This window comes from Delphinus delphis, chromosome 4 (assembly GCF_949987515.2).
Source record: "Delphinus delphis chromosome 4, mDelDel1.2, whole genome shotgun sequence".
Taxonomy (NCBI): Eukaryota; Metazoa; Chordata; class Mammalia; order Artiodactyla; family Delphinidae; genus Delphinus; species Delphinus delphis.
Genome location: NC_082686.1, coordinates 5,654,202 through 5,680,762, shown reverse-complemented (window position 1 = coordinate 5,680,762; position 26,561 = coordinate 5,654,202). Strand labels below are relative to the sequence as shown.

The 26,561-nt window shown below is 43.2% G+C and overlaps 1 protein-coding gene across 6 annotated transcripts in view; it reads left to right on the top strand.

Annotated features, from left to right (window-relative positions):
- Positions 1-26,213, top strand: part of IGSF5 (immunoglobulin superfamily member 5) — a 43,024-nt gene extending 16,811 nt beyond the window's left edge. For 3 of the 6 annotated variants that reach the window (XM_069540626.1, XM_060010287.1, XM_060010283.1), the window contains 5 exons: positions 10,406-10,543; positions 13,330-13,354; positions 16,613-16,725; positions 17,912-17,985; positions 25,213-26,213. In XM_069540626.1, the coding sequence (XP_069396727.1) occupies positions 10,406-10,543; positions 13,330-13,354; positions 16,613-16,725; positions 17,912-17,985; positions 25,213-25,308 (446 nt within the window). In that variant the 3' untranslated portion in view covers positions 25,309-26,213. Of the gene's footprint in view, positions 1-10,405; positions 10,544-13,329; positions 13,355-14,162; positions 16,582-16,612; positions 16,726-17,911; positions 17,986-25,212 lie in introns of those variants that run through there. The other 3 variants (XM_060010284.1, XM_060010286.1, XM_060010285.1) reach the window with 3 other exon arrangements.
- The last annotated feature ends 348 nt before the right edge of the window (positions 26,214-26,561 follow it).

Here is a 26,561-nt window from a genome sequence, read left to right as displayed (position 1 = left end):
GAAAATCTGTTGCAGGGTCCTTGGGAAACACCAAACTGACCAAACCTTCATGGGGCCTCTGAACCTGCTTGACCTCGAAGGCCACCTGGGCCAACTAGAAAGCACAGGGGCGGGGGCTGAGTTTCATGCCTTAATTTTACAGAAGAGGAAAGGAAGGGAGTCCCAGAGAAGGACTACACTCCATTCCAGGTCTTATGCTGATGGCACAAAGGGATCCCAAAGCCAGGAGGAACTTCTCCCTTGGTCCCAAACTCTTCCCACTATGAAAACACTTCTACTTAGATCTTCCAAAGTTTGGAATAAAGTTACAGCCATAGCAAGATTGATAATAACAATAATAAAAATAAAAAACAGTACTACATAGCTCTTATTAAGTAAAGATGTGTTTTTTCCCCCCAAAATCAGTGTTTCACTTTATTTTTTAAAAAAATTTTATTGGAGTATACTTGATTTAAAATTCTGTGTTAGTGAACCAGTTATACATGTACATATATCTACTCTTTAAAGACACTGTTTTAAGCAGTTCTCAAATGTTAACCAAATTACACAACGTTCTTATGAGTGGATGCGGTGGTTATTCCTGATGTAAAGATGAGGCGACAGAGACACAGTGTTTGGAACTTGCCCACGTTGATAGTCGATGGCAGAGGTGGCCTCGCCAGTGTGTCTCCAGAATCTGCTCACCCGTCCCCTCTGCCCTCCCCCTGGGGGCAGCCCTGGAAGGTTTGTGAGTGTCCTGGGGCTGCTGTAACCTCAGACTGGGGACTTAAACAACAGACATGGTTTCTCTCAAGGTGTGGGCAGTGTTGGTTCCTTCTGAAGACCCATCTGTTCCAAGCTTCTCCCCCAGCTTCTGGTGGTTGGCTGGCAATCTTTGGTGTCCCTTGGCTTGTAGACCCTGCATCACCTGATCTTCGCCTTCATCTTCACATGATGTTCTCCCTGTGTGGGTGGCTCATGTCCATATTTCCTTTTTTTTTAATAAGGACCCCAGTCATATTGGATCAGGGGCCACCCTATGACCTCATCTTAACTAAATTCCATCTGCAACAACCCTGTTTCCAAATAAGGTCACCTTCTGAGGCACCAGGAGTTAGTATTTTAACAAATGAATTTTGGGGACAGACAATTCACCGCATAAGAGATGATGTCTCTGTGAACCTGTAAAAAGCCATTTAGAGCCTAAGCTGTGGTTAGCACCAGTCATCCTGAGCTTTGCACTGCAGGGATTGATCCCCACTGCAGTACCATCACAAGCTTGCACTCCTGATGTCTGGCCCTTGTCTCCAACTCAGATGTCTCCAGAGACCAGGCAGACAACAGAAATTAAAGCATGAGTGAATCCACATGTCAGGTAGAAGACAGAGTGCAGGGGCCTGCTGGGAACCAAACAGCATCCCCATCGACACGGAGCAGCTGTACAGGCACCAGCTGGTTGTTGCCATTAGGAATGGGGACTCAGCCTGCCAGAGCTTTGACCTGGTTCTGGTGAATATCAGTGTCTTTGAGGGTAAAGGACACAGAAATCTGTGTTTTCTTTGGTTTTAAGTCGAGGTTAACTTATTTCAGCTTATTAAATTCAAAGGATTTTAGCTGATTTCCTACCAAGACTGTATATGAAGATGAAGCTAGAATTCAAACCTAGCTTGCTTTCTTATTATTTTGGACAATTAAAAAACCTTTAGAAAAGTTGGTGCAAGAATAGTACAATGAATACCAATGTATCTTCACTTAGATACAACAGATGTTAACATTTTCTCATGTTTGCTTCTCTCTTAGCTTTTCTTTCCCTTCCTCTCTCCCTCCTTTCTTTCCTTCCTTTCTTCCTTCCTTCCTCCATCCTTCCCTCACTCCTTTTAAAATTTCTTTCTTTCTTTCCTTCTTCCTTCCTCCCTTCCTTCCTTCCTTCCTTCCTTCCTTTCTTCCTTTCTTTATCATTTGAGATTTAGTTGGAGATTTTATGACATTTTACCCCTAAATACCCCAGCATGTGTATCATAAGAACAAGGCCATTCTACATAGCCCCAATGTAGTTGGCAGTCAGGAAATTTAACATTGATACAATACTATTATACAATATTCAGTCCATATTCAAATTTCCCCTACTGTCCTTTCTAGATTTTTTTCCCCCAAACCAGTATCCAGGTAAAGGCCATGCGTTGCCTTTGGCTGTCAGGTCTTCTTCTGTCTCCTTTAACGTCCAGCGGTTCCCCCACTTTTTGTCTTTCCCAATATAAACATCTTTGAAGGATCCAGACCATTTTTGCAAGATACCCTTCAATATGGATTTGTCTGAATTTTCCCAACATACTTTGACTGAGGTTAAATATTTTTGGCAAGACATGGGTAATGTCATGTGGGCATGTGATGCCAATTTTCTCTATTATTGGTAATAAGTTTGATCATTTGGGTAAGGTGGTGTCCCCCAGATTTCTCCATTGTAAAGGTGCCTTTTTGGCCTTTATAATTAATATCCGATCTACAAGTACTGTGTGATTATCTTGTTTCTTGACTGTCTATCACATAATAACATTTGCATTCATGGATAAGTCATTGCCTGAATCCCTTATTTCTATAGTGGTTGTAAAAGAGAGATTTTTCTGGTTCCATCATTTTTCTATATTTATTAGTTTGGCATTGTTCTGTAAAGAAGAGGCATTTCTTTTCTTCCTTTTCTTATTTTTTCAAAAAAATCTTTACAGTTTTAGTATGGACGCAGTTTTATCCAATACATTATGATTGATTTCCATCGTTACTCATTGTGACGCTCAGATTCCTCCAGATTCGGCCAGTGGGAATCCCTTCCAGCTGGCTCTGCTGTACTTCCGCTGTGTCCCTCTTAGTTCTTTTTTTAGCACCTTTATTGGAGCATAATGGCTTTACAATGGTGTATTAGTTGCTGTTGTATAACAAAGTGAATCCGCTATATGTGTGTACATATATCCCCACATCTCCTTCCACTTGGCTCAGTAAGATGTTCCGAACTGTCTTCACCTTTCCCCTGTTCCAGCCTGGAATCAGCCAGCTCTCCAAGGAGCCAACCCAGCTTGCTTTTAAGCAATTTAACTATGACAAAGTATGGTCCAGGCTTTGAAAGGGAAGATTGAAAAAAGTTCCATTGGCACCAAATGGAATGGATTTGTTTAAACCACACACCTTAACAAGGTAATAATGCAGCGAAGAGCTCTGGTCTATGATGATGCCTCACAGAAATGGATTTGGTTATTAGCTTGCCTGCAAAGCTTCTCTTTTTAGGGGAAGGGCAAGGGACATTCGGTTTCCTGTGATGGGGTTTGATTCAGCTGAATTCTTCTTAGCCTGGGACCAGTGAAGTGAGTGGCCTTAATTATGGCAGCTGGAGTCATGACAGTTTCACAGAGGAGAGCCTTAGGGGTGTGTTGCAATGAGTCTGACTTTATTGGACTCATTTTGGAGAAGGGTAATTTGTTTCTAAATTATTCATCAAGATCGAGAGCAGCTGGTGGCTGGCTGCCTGTTGTGTGTTTTATGCAGGTTTTAGTATCTGAAAGCCTTGTTCCTGCCTTGGCTGGGAGAGCTGGCTTGTAGAAGCAAAGCCACGTTTACAAAGAGCTGAAGATGCACGAGGCTGTGCTTGTTCAAGCTTCTTCAGGAATCAGACAAAAGCATCAGTCCTGCCACTCATTCCTGAAAGTGCAAGGAATTCGTGTTCATGTCTGGAATAATCCTTTCAAGTCCCTGAAAGAAGAATAATACTGGCAGCTTAGGAAGTCTAGTGAGTTCAAGCCAAAAGGTTGTATTACACACACTGATTCTTTAAAGAAAAGCATATTGAAAGGTCGCAGGCTAATTTTTTTTGAAAATTCTATTTTCTCCATTATAGAGGTAACACAGACTTGAAGCATCCCAGACGTACATACAGCTAGAAGGTGAAGGCCCCCATCATGCCTACCATGAGCGAAGGTCCCTCAGTCCTCTGTCTGGTCGTCTGGATTGTTTTCTCTACATACTTACAAGTGTGTAGGCCGTGAATTGTGAAAGTGAAGTCATATTTTTCGGACACGTGAGCACCTTGTAGGCTGTGGTGATTCCTGGTATGATCTGAGTTTTGTGGGATGTGGTCATTTCGAGAGCAGACAAGAGTGGTGGGAGTGACCGTCCTGGTGGGAACTCTGGCACTAGCTGTGTGATGTTGGACGAGTCACTGGCCTTCGGGGCTCAGTTTTCTTGCCCGTAAAACGAGGTGGGGAGGAGCAGAGGGCAGACGTTCCCTCTCCTTGGCTGCCTGTCAAGGGCGCTTTAACACGTTTGCTGATTCTCAGGCCCCACCCCAGAGGTTCTGACTTACTTGGTCTGTGTGGAGTCTGGGAATTGGCATTTAAAAAAAAAGCTCCCAGGGCTTCCCTGGTGGCACAGTGGTTGAGAGTCCACCTGCCGATGCAGGGGACATGGGTTCCTGACCTGGTCCGGGAAGATCCCACATGCTGCGGAGTGGCTGTGCCCGTGAGCCATGGCCGCTGAGCCTGCGCGTCCGGAGCCTGTGCTCTGCAACGGGAGAGGCCACAACAGGGAGAGGCCCGCGTACCACAAAAAAAATAAAATAAAAAAAATAAAAAAAAAAATAAAGAAACGCTCCCAAATTACTGAGCAGTCAGGATCAGGGGTTACTGAAATGGAAACTCTCCAAGGCCCCACCTCCTGACCCAGCCTCATCAGGTACTACTATTCACAGTCTTGGACACCAGACAGCCTGGCCTCAACCCCCAGCTTGCCTACTTACTTGAGGTGTGACTTTACGCAAGTGAAAACCTCTCTGTGCCTCAGTTTTCTCATCTGGGAAACTGAGATAGTAATAATCCCTACCTTATAGGGTAGTTGTTATTGTGAGAAGTAAGTGGGTTAAAACACCGAGAGCACTTAGGACAGTCCCTGTCCCAGAGCCCACAGGACAGGAGAGTGTGCGATGGTTATCATTTATTTTATGGATTCAGAGATCTCCTGTGTCCCTTCTAGTCAGGAGCACGCTTTGCCCATGCTGGTGGTGACACTTTGTAGTCATCCAGTTGGTTTTGAGAAATTCTATGCGCCCTTTTAAAACTCTGAGCATTCCTGTGAGAGCATCTGGGAAATACTATTTTCCTTGTCTTCACAGATGGGAAAAAGACAAGCTCGGAGCTGAGATTAAAACCACACAGTAAATCCAGTCATGCAGCCCTTACGAGCGTGTAGTGTGTGAAGGAACGTAGGGAGGAAGGCGAGCTGTGTTGACCCTGGAGATAACCTTCCTTAGTCACTATTTGTGGGTTCTCAGGTATAATATACCTATCCTCGCCTGCAAATCTGCCATTCACCTTGAACCATCACACCCACACCCTTCAGTAAGGCTTGGTGTCCACCTAGGTTCCCTGTTTCCTTTAAGACGTGGGCTGTAACTTCCCCAGAAGGATTCTTCCAGATTGGAGACCCAACATGGCAGAATAGAAAGACATGAGTGAGAGCCCCTGGGGCTTTCCTGCTCTGAGCGCCCTTGACCCTTTTATCGAGTCCTTATCCCGAGTGTCTTATCTGCATGACAAAGGGGTTGGGTCATGGATGAGATCATTCCAAGATTCTGTTTTCTGTCCACCGCCACGATTTTTGCTTTATCAATATATGACTATTGTTTCTTTTTCTTTCAACCCACTGTAAAGGAGCTCATTTAAAAATTAGCCTCATGCTAAACAAAAGTACCCATGATATATATGCGTGTGTGTACATATATGTAAGTACTCTATGATAAATTTAAAGTTATTATTAAAGTAAGGAAGGTTCTTCTGTGTAGCTCCAATCCTAAATTACATCTCTTCACAGTGCACACCCCACACTTTTCTCTGGGCTCCCCTGGAGTAGAGAGTTTTAGTCTTTCTTAGGTAGGAAGCTCCATGGGAAATTTGACCCCCACCCCCACCCCGTAGAAGCGAAGAATGAGCCCTATGGCTGCCATTTTGCTGAGAGCCTGGGGCTTTTAGGCGAGTGCAGGCATCACTTCACTGAACTTGGTGGTTGAATTAAGGGACACGAGAGGCAGGCAGGGCACAACATCACCCGCTCTCTTTCTTGATTCTGTCCCCAACCCCAGAGAGGTGGCCTCCCGTCCTTTAAACAGGCCCTCCCTGGGGATCGCTGGCTGCCTCTGTGCAAGATCAGAGGAAAGTTGTTATGCCAAGGCTCAGATGACAGAAGCTGGCACGCTGAGCGCTTTCTCCAGCAGGGGAGGAAACACCCCTGACAGAGAGGGTCTGAGGAGGTCAACAGTGTGTTGACTTTTTCCAGTAAGAATTTCAAGCCTGTCTCTTGGATCTTGAGCCAGACCTTAATGTTTAACCCCAGCTGGCTCCCTTTTACTATGAAAGCTCCTATGATTTGCAAACTTCAGTGTGTAAAAGAGTTCAACAGACCGAATTAAAATGACCACGGCCATCCTGAACACGTGTGCTGGACTTCACAGCGTTCTGCACGTTGACCCCCATCTCTCAAGTCTCTGAACAGCCTGGTGGGGTGAGAATGGTTACCGATGAGTGAGCCCAAGGCCGAAAGGTGCACAGGGACACGGTGGCCGTGAGATTTGATTGGTTCCACTGACACAAAGCCCAAAGGGCTCTGTCAGTCAGGAAGCTTCCATAGAGTGGTCTGATTGTGAATATCCTAAATGCAGTTCTGGGCTTAATAATTTTATCGTCACATCAGAGAGAGGGAGAATATAGGGGTGCCCTGTAATGTGGCAGGTTGCTTGGGCGGTGCTTACATTTTGGCTGCATTTGGGGATCCTCAAAGTGTGGGTCGCCAACCACCTGCATCAGAATCCCCTGGGGTACCAATTCCAGACCCCTGACTCAGCATCACGGGAGGTGGGCTCTGAATCCGTGTGCACAATAAACATTCCAGGAGATGCTTGGGATTCTGTTTTCTGTGGAGCGAGGGGATGAGCCATATTCCTCTCTGGATGTGAAGGGTCTGGCTTGTTTTGTTGGTTTTGGACCATATACTATATTTTATTTTATTTTTATTTTTAAAAATTGAAGTAGAGTTGATTTACCATGTTGTGTTACTTTCAGTTGTACAGCGAAGTGATTCAGTTATATATATACATATATATGTATATATATATTCTTTTTCAGATCCTTTTCCCTTGTAGATTATTACAAAATATTGAGTATAGTTCCCTGTGCTATACAGTAAGTTCTTGTTCTTTATTTTATATACAGGAGTGTGTATATGTTAATCCCAGTCTCCCAATTTAGGGACTGGCTTGTTTTAAAGTTGCATGTATGGGACATGGGAAGGGTATAATCCTGTTCCTTCCCCCTTCATTTTTTTTGGAGGGTAACTCTTTTCTTATCTCTATCAGTCCCAGCTCACCTCAGAAAAATGGTGACTGATGCGGAGATAGATGGCATTAGTTCTGACTTTTCTAAAGTCCTGTAATTCTTGTCTCAGCATCTTAATATGGGAGAAAGGTGAGTCCTAGGTCTGGCTCAGAGGCAGCTGACTGCCTGGTGTACAGATTTCTCCATGTAGAGTCAGAAGGAAATTCAGCCTCTTTTATCTGTCCATTCATCCATCTATCCATCCATCTATCAATTCATTTGTTCAAGGTGTCCAATATGTGCCAGGTGCTTGGAGTATAAGGAAAATAAGACACAGTCCTTGTGGGGACTAAGTCTAATTTACATAGGAGCAGAAGTGTAAGAAGAATGGACCTGAGAGTGGTCAATTTCATAGACATTTAAGATGGCGTCGAATGTGAGATGTTAAAAAAAAGAAGGAAATGTAAAAACCATTGTAGGTAATGCAGACAAACCTTGCACAAAGGGCAAAAGACAAATATCTTTTCATATTACATAGTTCTTCAAAGCACAGAGTTCCCTGGATCTTAGCACTTGCTTTGAGATAAGCCTGTGGATTATTCTGCAGTGGGATCCTTGCTCGCCCATGAATCAGCAACCAGATGTCGACACCAGAACACTAGTGATCATCTCTAACCATTCCTGCAACTTATTCTGAGAATGTAACTTTGAAACTATGATTTCAAAGAAAACTCTAAGTAAGAACATCCAAGAGACATTTTCCAGCTATATCTCTAGTTCCAAAGTGCGGGAATGCCGTTGATTTAAAAGCAAACCCTATCTTCCTTCATAGGAAGTCTGCTGTTTTAATACTTTTCTAATGACTAGCATCTAATAAAATAGCACAAATTTACACTGAGGTGCTACCCACGCACTCAGTGTAGAGTGACAGACTTTCTTGAATAGCAATTCACATTTAAGCTGACCAACGTACATGTGGTTTGACTTCAACGTGGTTCAGTAGGAGAAGTGAAATGCTGGATGAGGGCTGTCTGGAACACGCGTGCAGTTCCCACAGCCCATGCCTAGGCGGCGTGGTCCCACAGGACTCCCTGATGAAGTTGAGGTTCTACACCTGTGGCAACTGAGCCCTTGATATGTGGCCACTCTGACTGGCGCTGAGTATTTAATTGTATATAATTTAAATTAAATTAAATTTGAATCTAGACAACCATATGATGTGTAGTAGAAAGTTACAGCTAGGACATGGCTATGAAAAATCAAAATGGCTTTTCTTCTCTCTTTCCTTCTCTTCCCAGCTCTCCCTCTCCCTTTTTTTTTGACTGCACTTTTTTATTTGGTCCAGAAATTAACATAATAATCACAAATTTCTTAGTACTTCTAGCTTGCTTAATTAGTACAATGTATTTTGCACAATCACTATTTCAGCACCCTAGTTAAAGTAGTGTACGGCAAAACTCTTTTTAAGGAAAATGTCTTTGCTATCAACAACTTGTAAAACACATCATTGCAATTACTGTCTGGGGGAAAAAAACCCTTTACATTGTTAAAGTACTACTAGACACGTTAGTGTAAATAAGATGAAAGGAACTTCAAAAGTGTCACAGTCGTTTCCATTCCTAAAAATAAGTTGGTGACGAGCCGTAGCTTGAAACAGGTGAGAGTAGGTGAGACTTTCAGTTATATGTCCGTTAATCTCTGTACAGATTTGAACAAAACAAGCAGCAAGCGATATCCTGGCTCCTTTGTTTTTCTGCTTGCCTTGCCCCACCTGATCCTTCCTCTCTCCCACCTCCATGACTACTGGATAGAACAAGAAGGCAAAGTCGACACTAAGGAAGGTGGCTCCCAGAGAGCCATGTGAGGGGCAATTACTAGAAGAGAAGCGAATTGCAGGTGAGGTGTGGGTAGCACTGGGGTGGAGACTTGCACTAGGTTCCTTTGGGAGTGACTCTTTCTCAGTTTGTTCTGATTTCCTCTGGGCTTTGACTCTCCATGGGTGGGGACATGGAAATGAGAACCAAGGTCATCCTTCCAGTCTTGTCCAGAAGTAGCTGCTCAATACATACTTCTTTTTTAAATAAATTATTTTATTGAAGTATAGTTGATCTACAATGTTGTGTTAATTTCTGCGGTACAGCACAGTGATTCAGTTATACATATATATATATATTATTTTTTATATTCTTTTCCATTATGGTTTATGACAGGATATTGAATATATAGTTCCCTGTGCTATACAGTAGGACCTTGTTGTTTATCCATTCTGTACGTAATGGTTTGTATCTGCTAATCCCAAACTCCAGTTTATCTCTCCTCCATCCCCTTTCCTTTCGGTAACCATAAGTTTGTTTTCTAAGTCTGTGAGCCTGTTTCCGTTTTGTAAATAAGTTCATTTGTTTCATTCTTTTAGATTCCACATATAAGTGATATCATATGATATTTGTCTTTCTCTGTCTGACTTACTTCACTTAGTATGATAATCTCTAGGTCGATCCTTGTTTCATTCTTTTTTATGGCTGAGTAATATTCCATTGTGTATATGTACCACATCTTCTTTATCCATTCATCTGTTGATGGACATTTAGGTTGCTTCCACGTCTTGGCTATTGTAAATAGTGCTGCTATGAACATAAGCGTGCGTGTATCTTTTCAAATTAGAGTTTTGATTCAGCAATCCCACTCCTGGGCTTATATCCAGTCAATAAGCATTTCTTGAATAAGTAAAGGATGTCAGAGCATGGAAACCACTGTTCCAACCTCAGGGAGTCATGGCCCAGACCAGCTTATTCACCTCTCAGGAATTTTAGAGGAGTTAACCAGAGAATGCTTGGACTGTGTTACTAGGCTGGTATTTATTGGCAGCAACAAACACTGTAATGAAAAATACCGTAGAGCATTGAATATTTAAGCACACTGAAGGGAACTTGGCCTTTGACATCTGGCTGTAGCAGATTGAATAGTTACAACATTGTTGGAAAACATAATCTAATTTATAGTGTGGCAGAATCAGTGATTACATACCCTTGACAGTGGCAAGCATCACTAAAATATATATTTTTCTCCTTTCTACCTTATAGACAGTATTGATAAACCAGGTACAACATTGCCTGCCTGGGCCATAGTTCTACTTGCAGTATCATTGTCATTGCTTTTGATCCTGATCATTGTTCTGATTATAATATTCTGCTGCTGTGTCTCCAGGAGAGAGAAAGAAGGTAACTTTTTTGTTGTTGTTCGTACAGATTTATATATATTTTTGAACTTTTGGTACAAGCATTTGCAGTTCATTAGCTCATCAGCTCTTTCAAAAGATATATTGGCTTTTAGAGTCCTTGAAAGGAAATGCATGCCATTCATAGAGAGGGAAAGAACTTTCTCAAGGAAGGAAGACATTCCTCTGGGGCCTGAGTCAACCGCCCAAGGAAGACAGATCTTCACACTTTGAGAAGGTGAAGAGACAGTGCCTTTCTCATCAAAGACACTGACTATTTGAGTTTTGTGTTTACTGGCAAGGATATAAGGCTGTCCCAATCTGTCATTTAGATGCTATGTTTTTTCTAGAATAATACCCACCTATATGAACACATCAAAAGATTATTTTCTATTTTGTAGAATTCTGAGTCTCCTTTTGTAGGTGAATATTGGTGTAGTGGTAGAAAGAAAAACATGGTCTTCTGTTAACAAAAGTAGTACAAATAAAGTAAATAAAACTAGTTACACATGTCTTCTAAATGAAGTCTTTTGAGATACCCCAAGATATATGAAGGAGTGGCCTTGTTTCGGGAGCAGGCCAACATAGAGGTGAGCCTATTAATATTAGGGTGAGTTCATCAACATTGGGTGGGCTTATTCTGGAGTTAGTTTGTGATTTCAGAAACCACAGGGACTTTGTCACATGGACAGCTCAGGACTTTCCAAGTGTTGAGTGTGTGTGTCCATCTTTGTCTTTCTTTCTCTCATAAAACCTCCACGTACTCCTACTGAATATTTAAATTAAATATTTAAATTTGAATATTAAATTAATTTTCTTAATTTTAGAGTTTTGATGTTTAGCTACATGTCAGTTTAATTGCACTTTTAATTTTATTAAGACTAACTGTCACTCGATGAGCGCTTTTTGCATGTCTGCCAGGCACCATGTTACCCAACTCTTTTACTCAGAATAGTTCTCTTAGTGAGATATTCCATGTGAAGTTCATGGTCCAGCCTTAACTAGGCTAATTGTCTAGCCTTAGCTCCTGAATGGATTTGGTTTTTCCTTGGGGAATAAATTCTGTGGTATACCTTTATTCTTTAGGAAACAGAAGTGAAAAGTAGTAAATACCTGTTGACCCATATTTGATGGGAATTTGTTTTTACCTAGGAGTTACCCTGTGTGCCACAGATGCATTACTCAAAAAAAAAAAAAAAAAGAAAAAAAAAAGAAAACCACTGGATTTTAATGAAAACTATGAATAAATTAAATTTTAATTTAGAACTGACTAGGATTGTTCATTGCCTTCAGATTATTATTTCTGACATTAGCTATTGTGGCATATTTGGAGAACATTCTATTTATTTGGACTTCTGCATCTCTCAGGCTTTTGTCTGTCCCACGCCAGCCTAGTAAGAAGGTTTGTGGCCACACAGGATGTGCACCAGGGAGATTCTCTGATTCTTAGCTTCCTCATTTACAAAATGGGGATAAGTCTTATCCTATAGATTGGTTATGAGAATTAAGTAAATTAACATAATAAAAGTTTGTATGATCATGATCTGTCCTAGATTTTATCCTTCATTTAACTTTGAAAAGTTGATTCACAATGGCCGCTACACTTCACCTTGACATAAATGTATAGGATCCAGCGAACACTTGGATTGTCCCATGATAATTATTTCCATGCTTACAAATATTAAATAGCAAGTGTTTTAAATAGTATTTTAAAACAAAGCTCTGCTTTGTTGGTGCCTGGAGAATTCTCAGTACTCTGCCTGGTTTGCTGGAGACTGACTGAGGACGGCTGAGGACCCCACTCAGCGTGGCCTGGAGGCTTTGGGGTCGAAGCTTCACGGGAACACTAGTGACATTCCTCTATTACCAGAGGGACACTAGATAATCTCTCCCCTTCAATTCAAATAAGATTGCTTCTGAGGTTCAATTTGAAGTGTGAATCAGCGGATGTTGTCAGAACTGCAAATAAGTGAGAACATTATCCAAAAAATAAGGAAAATGAATATTTTTTTGATCTTGATAAAGCTTGGGATGGCTAAAGTGCAAAGCACACTGGCTTTAGTGCCAGGTGGATGGGGGCTGCTGTGTGTTACTCCCCATTGTGAAATGCTAGAGTCCCTCCAGTCCAAGAATCCATTGATGAAAAACATTAGCAATTTAATGAGAGCTTTTGGGGTGTGGACACAACTGTATGAATTGATAACATTGGTACATATTGATTGAAAATGTATTTCAGAACAAAAGAAATATAGTGCTGAAGCAATGAAATTCCTTATCTGTTAAAGACATGGTTATACTCTTGTAATAGTATCTAGTTTGTTAAAAATATGATGATGCTAACACCTACCTCTCGGGTTGTTGTGACAATTAGATGAAATAACACCTTGCATAGCACTGGCATGGTGCCTGAACAGGTAAGTACTGAATGACTGACAGCACGGACTGGGAACACAGAGCATCTCTTTATGGTGAACAGTAGAGTCTTTATAACCTCAGAAATTAGATTCAGTACTCACTAAGTACTTACTGGGCACCTACTATATTTCAGGTACCCAAGTATCACAAATACTTATATTTATGATAGTGAATAGCGAATTCTGCTTTCCTTAAGCTTGGAAGTCATTTGATAGTTCACTGTTGGGAAGCTTAATATCTATTGGATCACAAACACTCAGTAATGTGAGTATTTAAAATCAGGGGACCTAGAAAAATCGATGAGATTTTATTTTCAGAATAACTATCCTGATTTTGCTAATGTGATTTTCTTCCTTTTTTTTTTTTTTTTGGCAGAATCTAGCTATCAAAGTGAAATAAGGTAAGTTTGAGATCACATCAATTTTCTGAAAATAAAAAGCAAATGAAAACCAACCAACACAGACATACAGAGCTGTGGGATTTTAGGATTATGTTACTCAAAATTAGGTACTAAAAAGGGACAACTCTGAAAAACACATATGCCAATCACAAACTCATAGGGCAACATTAATTGCAGAGTAAAATAGGTAGGTTCCTACTGCCTAAGTTTGACTTCCTCACTTAGGAAAGTGGAGTGGAATTTAGTTGGTGTCTGGCATTCGCAACTCTTTCCACAAGAGGACACTCTGTACTGTGACTGTTGGCCCTCCTGCTTTGAGTCAAGGCTAGAGATGTGAGGGCCATTTCAAGGATGTCAAGGAACCAGGCAGAGGTCCTGCTGGAATTTTTGGGGTGGTAGAGACAGTGAGACCAGCTGGGTGACTAAGGCAATGAAACCGAACAGGCAGACAGATTAGGAGTGTTCACAGCTCACTGTTCAGGGCGGAGGGACAGAGAAATTCCTGCCATCCTCACGGCTGTCCAGAAGTAACTGCAAGCACTTTTAAGGTAACTATGTCAAGCACTTACTAAAGCCAGTTTCAATGTCTGCAATATTTACATAATTATAAACACACTCAGGGGAAGGATTTTTTAGACAGTGGTGATTTTGTTGGGAGTGTTAAAACCCCATCTACTTTTCAGTATTTTATTAGATAATTTTAATATGTGAAATGTTGTGATTTAAAATATCTTCTGGCTACGTGTGGTGAAGGACGATGTATGTAATCATCATGTAACAGATACCATCCATTTTCCCTCGACCCCAATCACTCCCTGGTGATAACGTGGTTCGCTTTCTCTGAGGATGCCACAAAGCAGAAATCTGAAAATGCACCTCCTTTGGGGCCTGACTTGGGACAAGAGGAGAGGAAGGAAAACTGACCTCTGTAATTATACTGGAATTTCTCTCAACTGCTATCACCAGCAGGGTGGCGGTCTGAATTCTTCTGTTCGTCATTATTGACTGTGTAATGTCAATTCTATTCTCTGGGATCTTAGGTGATTTCAAAACGTGGTACAGTGATCAACAGCTATTCAAGGCAATGGGTAGAGAACAGCAATAACAATGGCAATAATAATCATGACACAAGTAGCGACAGTAAGAGCTAGCATGAGTGCCTAACATGCGTGTCAGGCTATTTTACACTTGGTGGAGGTTATCTTCCTGAATTCTCCCAATGATTTTATGAGACTCTTTTTCCATTTGGTAGATGAAGAAGCTGAGGGGTATAGGGAGGTTAAGTAATGTGCTCAGTATCTCCTGTCCAGAGAATGGAAGGGTCTGAATGTGAACCAGCTGACCTTGCTCAGGGCCTGAGCTCTTGTCCGTGTGCAGCTCTTACCCTTAGATCCAAGTGCATTGGGCCCAGGGAAGAAAAATGGGGCAGCTCACTGGGGCCCCTGTGTTGTACCTGTTTCCCCTCCCACTGGGTCAACAGTGCTAACTCTAGCTGCTCACAGATTTCTACTGCATTAAAAGAACATATATATATATATATTTCGTATATATATTTTTCCTATAGGATCAATGCATACTTATTTTAGAAAAAAATTTTTAAGTAAAGATAGTTTATAAAAAATGGTTTTAAAATCACCCCTAATTCTATTGCCCAGAAGTAACTGTTACCTAAGTACGTATATATTTACACACATGTGTGTTCACCAAGATACACACACGTATATGTTCTGTGAAATTTGGATCATAATAAACATCATTTAATATCTTTCTCTCCTCACTTGACACTATTCTGAAGATTATTTCTGTTGACAAATACTTGCCTGCAATGTTTTTGTTTCATTTGCTTAATAAAGTTTTTTATTAAAATATAACTATAGAAAAGTACACAAATCGTGAGTACGTAGCTTGATTAATTTTCATAAAGCATGTGGACCTGGACTGCTGACGCAGAACTAGGACACCCCCAGGACCCCAGCCCCTACTCAGGCCTCCATGAAATCATCTGCTGCCTCTTCCTCAAAGGTCATGTCTTCTGACATCTATCCCCACATCCCCAGAAGTTAGAGTTGTATAAACTTGATATAAATGAAGTCATGTGATATGTCTGCCTTCTTGAACTTCAGGCTGTGAGATCAATCATATTATTGAATGTAGATGTCAGTGGTTTCTTACTATATAATACCAAGTAAGGGGTATATAAGCAGTTGATTTTTCCATTTTACACTTAAAGGGCATTTGGGACCGTGACGAACATTACTGCACTAAGCGATCTTGTGTGTGTCTTTTGGTGACATGTATACCAGTCCTCATTCCTGTTTTGTATTCTGTTGGGTATAATCTATTAGTGCAAGCTGGGTCATAGGACAGGTATGTGTTCAGCTTTAGATGATGTTACCATACAATTTTCAAAGTAGGTGTAGCAGTTTACACTTCTACCAGCAGTGTAGGAGAGTTCTCACCTGTAATAACTTTTACAGGTGGCATGGAATTCCACTTTAGAGATGCATTGTCATTTATTTTACTAGTTCCCTACCTATGGCTGGGCACCTGTGTTTGCACTTTTGCTGGTATAAATAGCTCATGAATGAACATTCTTTCAGATAAATCTTTGCACATACCCTTGCGTATTTCCCTTGCTTATTATAATCAATTCTTAGTGGTTAAGCATAAATATTTAAAAATCTTTGGGTATCCATTGCCAAACTTCTTTCCCCTGGGAAGCTGCACCAACTTCTGCTTTATTTCAGAGGCAGGCATACTTCTTCTATCAAGGGCCAGATGGTGAAACTTTGGGGTTTTGTGGGCCACATGGTCTCTGTTACAACTACTCAACTCTGCTGCTGTAACAGGAAAGCAGCCATAGACAATATGGAAGCAGACGGGTTCCAGTAAAACTTTATTTAAAAAAACAGACAGGGAGCTGGATTTGGCCTGTGGGTCATAGCTGGCCAGCCCTGCTTTATCTGGTCACTGGTGTCTGAGAGTTGAGCACCAACCACCAGGGGACTGGAGTCTATGGACCTATCATGATAAAGTTCCATTTCTCCCCATAAGAGGAGTGTGCGAGACACAGGGCACCCACACGGCCGTGCTGGTGGCTGTGAGGGTACATCCCGTTGCTAGCCACCCTCCAGAGGCCAGTGCCTGAGCGTCGGCCTTGTGGTGAGTGCATCGTGTGTGAACGCTCTGGGTGGAGTCGTGAGACACGAGCAGCCATTGCTGATTAACATTTGGCTTTTTCAAATGGTCTAATTCTAGGAAATCTGCAAATATGAAGACAAACAAAGACACTTCTGGGACAAAGTTAAAAAGCGGGAATGAAAACTATGGCTACAGTTCAGATGAGCCATGGACCACAAGTCAGTGGCCAGGTGGGTGCAGCGGAAAGATCTGGAAGAGAAAGTGTCCGGAGAGAGGCTGACCCATCAAACACCGGCTTCTGAAGGCGGCTGCCTTAGTGGTTGGCGGTCATTATTTGGGGAGTAATTTTTAGAAGAAAGCGACATTCCAGAACTAGAAATATTCTAGGAGAAGATAACAGTCAAAACCCACCTATTTGTCTAAAGTTTAAAAGAAATCGAGGTGGAAATCTTAAGAATTTTTTAAAAATAATGTTTTTCTCAGTGTTTTCTCTCTTTTTAAAAAAATGCTTCTACCTTAAAGTGTGTGAAGAGGCATTTGAATACATCGAGGGTAACTGCCCCCAAACTTCAATTAAGTCTGAAATTCAGCAAGAAATCTTTTCCTCTTCAATCTGACAGTCATAAGGTGGGGGGGGGGGGTGTCTCTGAAACCACTGTCACTAGTGAGGGACAAGGGTAGCATCTGAACCAAGATCCTTTTGAAAGTAGTTGAGAGAAAGAGAGATGGTACAAATTACCCCTCAGCGGTTGGGGAGGGAGACCGGCCCTCACAAGTTGCCGGCAAAACAAATTCCAGAGATAGAGTTTTGGTTAATTGATTCTTACCGAGAGGCTAGAAAACTTTTGTTCACTGAGATTGGGACTCTATTCTTGGCAACCCCATAATTTCCATTTTTCCGTGGCTGTCTCCTAGGTACATTCCAAATTGTATGCTTCAGATTTAAAAGAATTCCACAAAGCATAGACAGTTTCCTTTGATAATCTGATCAAAGCCTCTTGCAGAATTTCCTGTGATAGAATATTTATTCATTAATATTTTATATGATTAATTAAGTAGCTTGACCAAAATCATGGCCCAAACTGAACCTCTCTGGCTCCTTTTTTTCCCCTGTGTTTATTTCCCTCGACGAGCCATTAAAGCAATGGATTCATCTTGTCTCTGGATGAGACTAACCTGTCAAGAAAGGAATCGATTTTGAGTCCTTTTGCTATGTTTTTAATTTCATTAGAAAGATAAAGTTCTAAAAATATGTAACCTCAAGTAAACTTAAAAAAAAAAACCGTGTGTGGTTACAGATTATTGATGCCAGGGGTACTACTTAAAAGCAAAGGTATTTCTTTATGGATTGGAATTGGTAGAATAGGTAGTGTGGTTTTGGTCACTTGTGACTCTAAAATCATTTTGCTGTTGCAGAGACTGCTTCTCTCCCTGCAAAGTCCTCTGAATCCAGTGTTCCAGAACAACGTGTCAGTAGGCAACCGTATCAGGTGATTCAGACATTCTTCTCCCTTTTGGACTTTTTTTTTGCTACTTAAAAACCCTTCCCCTATGGTAGGTGATTACATTACATTCATGATGGACAAACGTGGCCTTTGCTCACCTCCAAGTCAACGGGCCAGCATGGAGGAATGGGGCTGGGACACGTAGTATCTCTTTGTAGTGGGTTTTTTTGGGAAAGACCAGAAGTTCAGTTGGGGGCTGGTAATCTTGATATGTCAGTTAGACGTCCACACAGAGGTATGGGGCGTGCAGACAGATGTGTGAGTCTGGGGCTCCAGGCAGAGGCACGATCGCAGGTGTTCCTGGTTGCTAGGCAACTTTCGATGGACACCTCCTTCCAAGGGACATTAAACATAAAGAAAACCACCCATTAGGAACCGTGAGGACACCGTACGTTCACTTTCCAACACTGAGTTAGCACTGGTGTCACTCATGAATGAATTAGAGTTCATATGCAGAAAATATGATTCTTTATATCCAAAAATCATATTAAACAAATGTGCATATAACCAGGACCATTTTCTGGCCTGTGCATCTTCAAAGGAGAAGTACTGGGATGCAATTCTGCCATAATGTCCCCAGTGGGTGTTTTCCCCATTTAGCTTTTGGGAAAGCCAGACTCACAGATTGGGCTTCTGGCAGTTTGCTGGATCAGGTGGCCTTGGCTTTGTTCTGCCTTGGAGTTGCCACTGGCCTGAGGAGCTACTGCTGAGCGTGTGCCTTCGAAGCCCCATCTTTCCTTCCTGGAGTAGATGTTCACTTGAGTTTCCAGGCGGCTCCAGGCTGTAATATTTCTTTCTGCGGTCGGGATTCAGCTCCATACATACAGCTTGCCAGTGACGTGTGCCTCCCAGGCCTTTGGGGGGAAGGGGAGCTTTGATTGACGCTCAGCCATGTATCGGGAGGAATGAAATGATGCTATTAGCGGCAACCAAGGTAGCCAGGCAGGAAGACGTATGAAGGGTCTTCACAAAAGCAGATGGGCCTACGTGACAAATTGTGAGCCCCTGGTACGAGTTCAAGCTACTTCCTCAGGCTGGGTGGCAGGAAAATAGAGACATAAAATTCTTCCCATCAAGGCTGCTCTCTCGGGCACATATATCTCTTGACTGTAGAGATGCAACCATTTCCCCTACGAAGGGCTGGTGGCTTGACTAAGAGATGGTGGGTGAAAGGGAGTAATTACTGGGCTGTGAAGGATGTTTCCTGTCAAGACCCCCCGACTGGACCTGAGTGGGGAATGCGGTCTGATGAAGTGGCTCTCTCTTCCCCAGCGCCAAGCATGGTCACTCCAAGAAGACACTTAAGCCAATCTTTACTTCGGTGGCCTTTCTGTGGTTACCTTTTTCTGTTCTGTGTCTTTCCACCTGACAAGCCACAGTGCTCAGGTCTGCAGTGGAGGATGGGGCAGGTGGGGAGGAGATACAGAAGAGGGTCATGTCAGTTGATTCCCCTTGATATAAATGAGGAGAAAGGGGAAGTTTGGATGCATTTGGATACAGGAATGGAGGATGACGTTTGGAGCTCTGAATGGGTGCTCTTAAGCTTGAAGTGTTGTTTTGAAAATATACAGGGAGAGAAATGTAAGAAGTTTCTGCTACTTAGACATGTAACCGGTTAAATAATCTATTGGTGGAAAAAGCACAGTGGCCATTGAGCTGCTGGGCCCTGGGGGCTGGTAACACACATATCTGTGTTTCTTGAAGTGTTTGTAAGGCTACTAGGGAAGCAGGGCATCTTGGCCAGAGCACCAGGGTCCTTAAGAAACAAAGAGGATGAAAGGAAGATGAACTGTTTTTGCCTGAGCTAGAAACTGACAAAGAGTTTTTAAATAGCTGGATTTTTCTAAGCGAGGGAGCTTGGACAAGCACATTTATGAAGAGGCCTGTCTTTGGTCATTAAGCAAAGGGTGCCTTGCCGGTGTGGGCCCAGGCACTGTGTCCTGGATGCCCATTTGAAGAACCTGAACGTGAGATGTACTGTGAGCTATGCTTCCCGTGAGGCAGTTAAAGGAGGAGGGAGCAGACAAATATCATATAATATCACTTCTGTGTTGAATTTAAAAAAATGATACAAAAGAACTTATTTACAAAACAGAAATAGACCCACAGACACAGAAAACAAAATTACGGTTCCCAAAGGGGAAAGGGGGGGGAGAGACAAATGAGGAGTTTTGGATTAACAGGTATACACTACTATATATACAATAGATAAACAACAAGGCCCTACTGTATAGCACAGGGAACTCTACTCAATATTTTGTAATAACCTATGAGGGAAAAGAATCTGAATATATATACATTGGGGCTGGCCAAAAAGTTCAGTTGGGTTTTCTGCAACATCTTATGGAAGAGCCCGAACGAACTTTTTGGCCAACCCAATATATGTAACTGAATCGCTTTGCTATACACCTGAAACTAACATGACACTGTAAATCAACTGTACTTCAATTGAAAAAAAAGGAGGGAGGGAACAAGATGGTCAGTAGAGGAAAGGTCTGGGCCTTCAGTAGGTCTCTTCTGTGTCCTTATTCCAAAGAGGACGTAGTCCTGCATGTCATCATCTGGCCACTGAAGAGCCACCAGGTGGTCAAGCCATAGCTTGTAGAAGCAGGTCCAGGCGACCCTTAGCCAGAGGTTCCTTTAGAACTTGCCAAGGCCGGGCCTGCAGCCCAGCCTGGTCTGTGTGGCCACGCCCCCTGCTGCGCAGGCTCATGCGGACTTTCCTCGGAACCCCTTAGGCCACAGAGCAAGGACAGTGCAATCTGTGCTTTCTTTCCTCATAAACTTTCTCCATGTGCAATGAGCTTTGCTCCCTGGAGGGCCCAGGACAGGAGAGCTCTTCAGAGTCCCGTCCTTTGTCCTTTCATCCTGCCTTCCTCTCCACTTGTCTCCGTGTGACTCATTTTGTCCACTTTGCCGTCCTTGCTGCTGTGGGGTGTGGCCACCCACGTGGGCCTCAGGGGCCCAGAGCAGGTGCCCAGCGAGACTCCTGCCTGAGAAGCTGGCTTGTTAGAGCTCAGGGTGGTTGACTACAGATGACACAGTTTTGCAGAAAATCTGCGCTAGGCTCAGGTCCCGAAAAACCTGTCAGTTAAACCGAGAGAACTCAAGCTGTGAGTCAACCTGCAGCAAAAGCGCAGCCCAGGCTCCATCACTGTGGAGCTGGTTGGGTCAGATGCAAGTCCTGTGGGCGGAGACAGGGTGTGCATGACAGCAGCTAAGGCCCCTGCTCTGGGTCAACAGGTCTCACTCAGAGCAGCGTCATCTTGGCTTTGGCAAGTACAACAACCCACAAGTCCGCGTGTGCATGTTCTCTCCACGCTGTCTCCTCTTCTGCTCGGCTGGTGTCTTATTTGCCCTCTGCATCGCAGGAGGTCGTACGTAGTGGACGGCCATTGGCTACACACAGTCTGGCACAGCATTCATTCTGGGCATTCCTTACACAGTAATTCCTTCCAGTGGAGAAGGTTCTCAAAGCCCAGCATTGTGCTGTCACCAACAGGGCGACACCAGGAGCCCGTATGCCTACGGACTGATCACCACAGTGAAATCATGACAAAAAATATTATTTGACAAACATAGACGAGGATGCAACATTTTGTTTTGAATCCCTGAAGAAAGATACATGATTCCAGGTCAAACGGCCATTTGGCTCCTTTGGAATCTTGGTCACTTTGGGTTTTCTTCAAGGCTCTCTCGTTCAAACATGATCCAAGAAAGGGGAAACCCGAAGGGCCTGGGGTGCTTAGGGGACTCACGCTGTGGCCTTTGGGATGTCCAAGCTCTTGGCCCCCACCTGCAGACTTCCTGTCTCAGTAGAGCTGGGGAGGCAGCCTGGGCATCTCTGCCTTTTAGAGCCAGCTGAGGGGGCTCTGACACGTGGCTAGATTGAAGTGTTATTGGCTGCCTTATAGTAAGATGGCAGTGGGGCTTGCAGGAGGGAAGAGTGCGGCTTTGCCAAAGATGGACTTGCCTACTTTGTCATTTCACCCCATCCAGTACTTATGATTTGCTCAGAGTCCCAAGGCATTCATGGTAACCACACTGGGCAGAGGCTGTACTGGACCCCTCCCCGGGGTTGATGGTGCCTGTACTCTTGCTGACATCATGTGGACTCCCTTACAAGGAGAGAAGGCCCTGGAGTCTGTGGCCGTGTCTGCTCAGAGCTGCGCACAGTTGCTGAGGAGAGGGCGGTTTTCGGGGTCACTCCCACCCAGAGTTCCACCACCTGTGTCTACATCTGCAGGCTGCAGAGAGCCTGTACACGCTGCGTCTTCATCATGCATTGCCAAGTACGATTTAAATTACATCCTATGCTCAACAGTTACTAGAACAGGAGCCTGGATTCTTAATGCTTTAGGAAGGGGTGAAACCCCGTCGCCACGACACCAGCCCCCCACGACTCTCGCTCCTCCAACATCCTTCCCGTTAAGGTCTGGAACGCCAGAGGCCCACTCTGCTGTGGGGAAGGGCAGCATGGATGTCGTGGCGAACCTCTTTTCTCAGATCTCCAGTTGTCTCCCGACGCTTTCAGTGCTGACCGTCCTTGAAAACGTCAGAAGTGGTGAGGGCTCAGCTCAGGGACAGTGTCATCAGGGACAGTGTCATCGGGGACAGGCTGTGGGCTGGAGATTGGCTCCATAGAAGGCCAGCCACTGTGGTCAGAGGCCACAGGGGGCCATGGCTGATGTAGGCCAGGTCCGTTGGGAGTTGCTGGCTTGTAAACCATGGGAAGACGCCCCCGCTAGCCGCCTGGAGCACCTCCCATGCTCATCCCTACCTCTCAGCCCGCTGCCTTGCCAGGGTGCCCCGTGAACTTGGGGCTCTTTACCAGAGGCTGAGATGGAGAATCCTCATTCCTATAACCAATGGGCAGAAATGCGGGAAGTGTTTCCTGTATCCTGGGTACCAAAGAATGCTCACTGAGCGTGGGGGTGCAGCCAGCACCTGGAGACACACTTATCTGGGTACCTGCTCATCGAGCCGTGGTCCTCAGTACAGAGAAGCCCTTTGGGGGCGGGGGGAGGGCTTGTTAAAGTGCACACTCCTGAGTCTGTTCCAGAATTTCTGGATCAGAATCTCTGGAAGATACGACCGAAGAAAGGGCATTTTTACCTTGTTCCCCAGGCAATCTGCTTTAAGGAAATTGTTTTGTGGCTCAGCGTGAAAACAGACACGTATTGCATTGTTTCTAAGGGAAAGTCATTCTGAGTTTTGGGGGTTTGCTTACATCTGTGCATTTGGAATCATTCGTGTTCACAAACCCACTGCATGGCCCTTGCCACAGAGCATGGAGGATCTGAGATGCTTGTGGTGGGGCTGTGATGAAGATCAAATGGAAGCGTCTCAGCACCAGAATATTCCATAACCACGTGGCACCATAGCTGAGGAACACTTTTTAAATCTCCCATGTTTTAGGTGGGTCTAAGGCACATCGCATTCAATATATATGAAGGATAGAAAGAGGGTTTGGGGCTGTAGAGACCCCAGAGCATGCACTAAATTTTAAGAAGGCTCAGAAGGTAAAAAAAGAGACTGATTTTACAAACTGACATAAACCAAAACATGGCACTTTTCTACACTGATTATGTCTATCCGGGCTGCATCTCCAGTTAGGATTATATAACACCGACATTATTTTCCAGACAAGAATTTCTGTTGGTGAAGTACAGATAACGCAGGTGTAACTGCCCACGAAACACACTGGCACAAAACTGATAAATAAAATCAGAAATTCTTTCTGAAAATTACAGTTAATGAGAAAGGGAAGCACCTTTTATTTTGATAGGAAGTCATAGGGTTTGCAAATATTTTACATCATGATGAATATTTCAATCAAACGATCCACCCTTTCCTCTCCTTGACTCGCTGTCAGTCCATTTTTCTGGTTATTTCAGGCAATTCTGTGTCTTTCCTCCTGACTCTTTCAGTTTTGGGGGGTGAGGTTATGAATAACTTGAAACCTGGATGATGTCTCCCCTGCTAATCTTTTCCCCATGGAGGTCAACAGAAATAAACTCTTGATAAACTTAGAAAACAACAATGGTTGGTACAACCATGTCATGGGGACAAAAGGCAAACGACAGCAAAAATTCCAGGCATCATCACAGCAGAAGCACCGCCTTTATGGTGCGATGTAACCCCATCAGACCTGTGGGGCTGCATCCTTGTGTGATGGGGGGTCAATGAATTAAAACCACGAGTCAGCGTGATTCCACCCCCCAGACTTGCTGACGTTCCATTGTGATGTAAATTATTTATGGTGCCCAGTTACATTATTTAAGATGTTAAATGCAGCTCGGGTGCCCTGGAGTCTGAGTCAGCATTCTCAGGGTGGCAGGAAAATACGCTGCATGTATTATATTTTATTTTAATTATTTATTTATTTTTTATGTAAAGGACTGATGACTTTTAATTAATTAATTAATTTCGTTTTGGCTGCATTGGGTCTTTGTTGCTGCACACAGGCTTTCTCTAGTTGAGGTGAGCAGGGGCTACTCTTTGTTGTGGTGTGTGGGCTTCTCACTGCGGTGGCTTCTCTTGTTGTGGAGCACAGGCTCTAGGTGCACGGGATTCAATAGTTGTGGCACACGGGCTTAGTTGCTCCGGGGCATGTGGGATCTTCCCGGACCAGGGCTCGAACCTGTGTCCCCTTGCACTGGCAGGCAGATTCTTAACCACTGTGCCACCAGGGAAGTCCACTGCATGTATTTTAATAGGGCAACACTCTTCCACAGGCATTGGCCCCTCAGAGGAGTGAGTGGTCTGCTTGGTAGTACATTTCAGAATGTAAGAGCCAGGAACACTGTCCGAGGAGACAGGTGGGTGATTGACATGGAGTCAGTTCTTCAGTTTTGCTCCTTTCCTTTAGAAAGAAAGTGTGCTATTTAAAGAAGGTTAGAAATATTTTACATTTTCACACAATGGTGAGAATTTCCATAGGAATATTGAAAAACAAAACAGTGAATCTTTACTGTAGTTTGCCTTCATATAAACACTGGATTCTTTGAATTGGATCGCTCTTCAGGCCCTGTACTTGGGAAACATCTGCAGTGTGTGTTATTGAAAATCATAGAGGAAGGACCTGTGTTAACGTTTGTGCTCCTCTCTGCACCCTCGTTTTATCTTAGCTGACGAGTTGAGCTTCCTTCTCAAGTGTGCCGTTATGATGATCTCAACCAACTCAATCTACCCTTTTCTCTCTGTCTCCAGGGATCTGACCAGCACCAGCTGGGCCCAGCAAGTCGCCCACAGGTTTCCTTTAATGTGGCCAGTCCTAAGAAGGTCAGGAATGTGACTTTGGTATAGTACAGCATCCCTTTGGCTCCACACGGCACTTGGCTGATGACCTACATCGCGACGATATCGTCAGTGCTCATGATGATGTCATCCCTGCTCATGATGATGTCATCATTGCTCACAATGGTGTTGCCATTGCTCTCCATCATCCTATGGCTGGGCTCCAGCTTTGCCAACATGACCTAGAAGAAGCGATGCTGGCATCATCGGAATGGATATTTTATAGGGACGGAAGGAATCCATTTTCCCAGCTTCTAAAGTGGAATTTGACTTTTAAAATGTTTTGAGATTTCAGTGAATTCCATAGTTACTAAGTAAAAGCTGCAAATTCGTCATGATCGTGCTTCTCATCACTCAACACTCCTGCTTGCTGACCCAACAAATGGTAGATAAGTCTACATCCCACCATGACATTTAAGAAGTTTTTATTATCTGAAATCCTATGAAGTGATATTTATGTATGTTTACTATGTGGGTATTATTGCATATTATCTGTGAAAAAAAGAGGATAAAAATTAGGATCAATCAGACATCGAAAATTGCCCAGAATGGGGAGCTCCCTGGTGGTCCAGTGGTTAGGACTTGGCGCTTTCACTGCCATAGCCCGGGTTCGATCCCTGGTCGGGGAACTAAGATCCTGCAAGCCGCATGGCGTGGCAAAAAATAAAAATTGCCCAGAAAATCAGGACTTATAGGTTATAAGTAATTTTAAATTCTAAAGCTAATGTGCACCTTGAGAAATATCTCATTATTGAATATTGACATGAAGACATTCATTTTTATCTGCTCCCTCATCAGTCTTGTTCTCTTGTCCTCGGATGAGTTAGATGTGGATTATGTTTTGTGGGGGACATACTCCAGCCATGAAAAAACTGGAAATGGGAAATATGTTCTTTCATAAATAAAAAGGAAAACACCAAAAAACTTGTATTGCTTTTCTTAACTCTTTACTATTCAGGGGGTAGTTTAAAGAATCATAGAGCTTAGGAACCAAGAATTTTCCAAGAAACAAAACAGAGACCTCTATAAAATTTTTTTTTCTTTTTTCATGTAGAGATTTTCAGTGTATTTCGCTGTCCACCCCATCACTTCATATTTAACGTAGAGGCTAGTATTTGGCTGTGCTCTGCACTGGTTGGAACAGATTGCTATGATGGTCAGTAATTAGCAACTGCTCTGGGCCCCGAGGCCCAACCATGCTATTGCTGAAGTGGAATTCAAATTTTTTTTTTAACATTTTTATTGGAGTATAATTGCTTTAC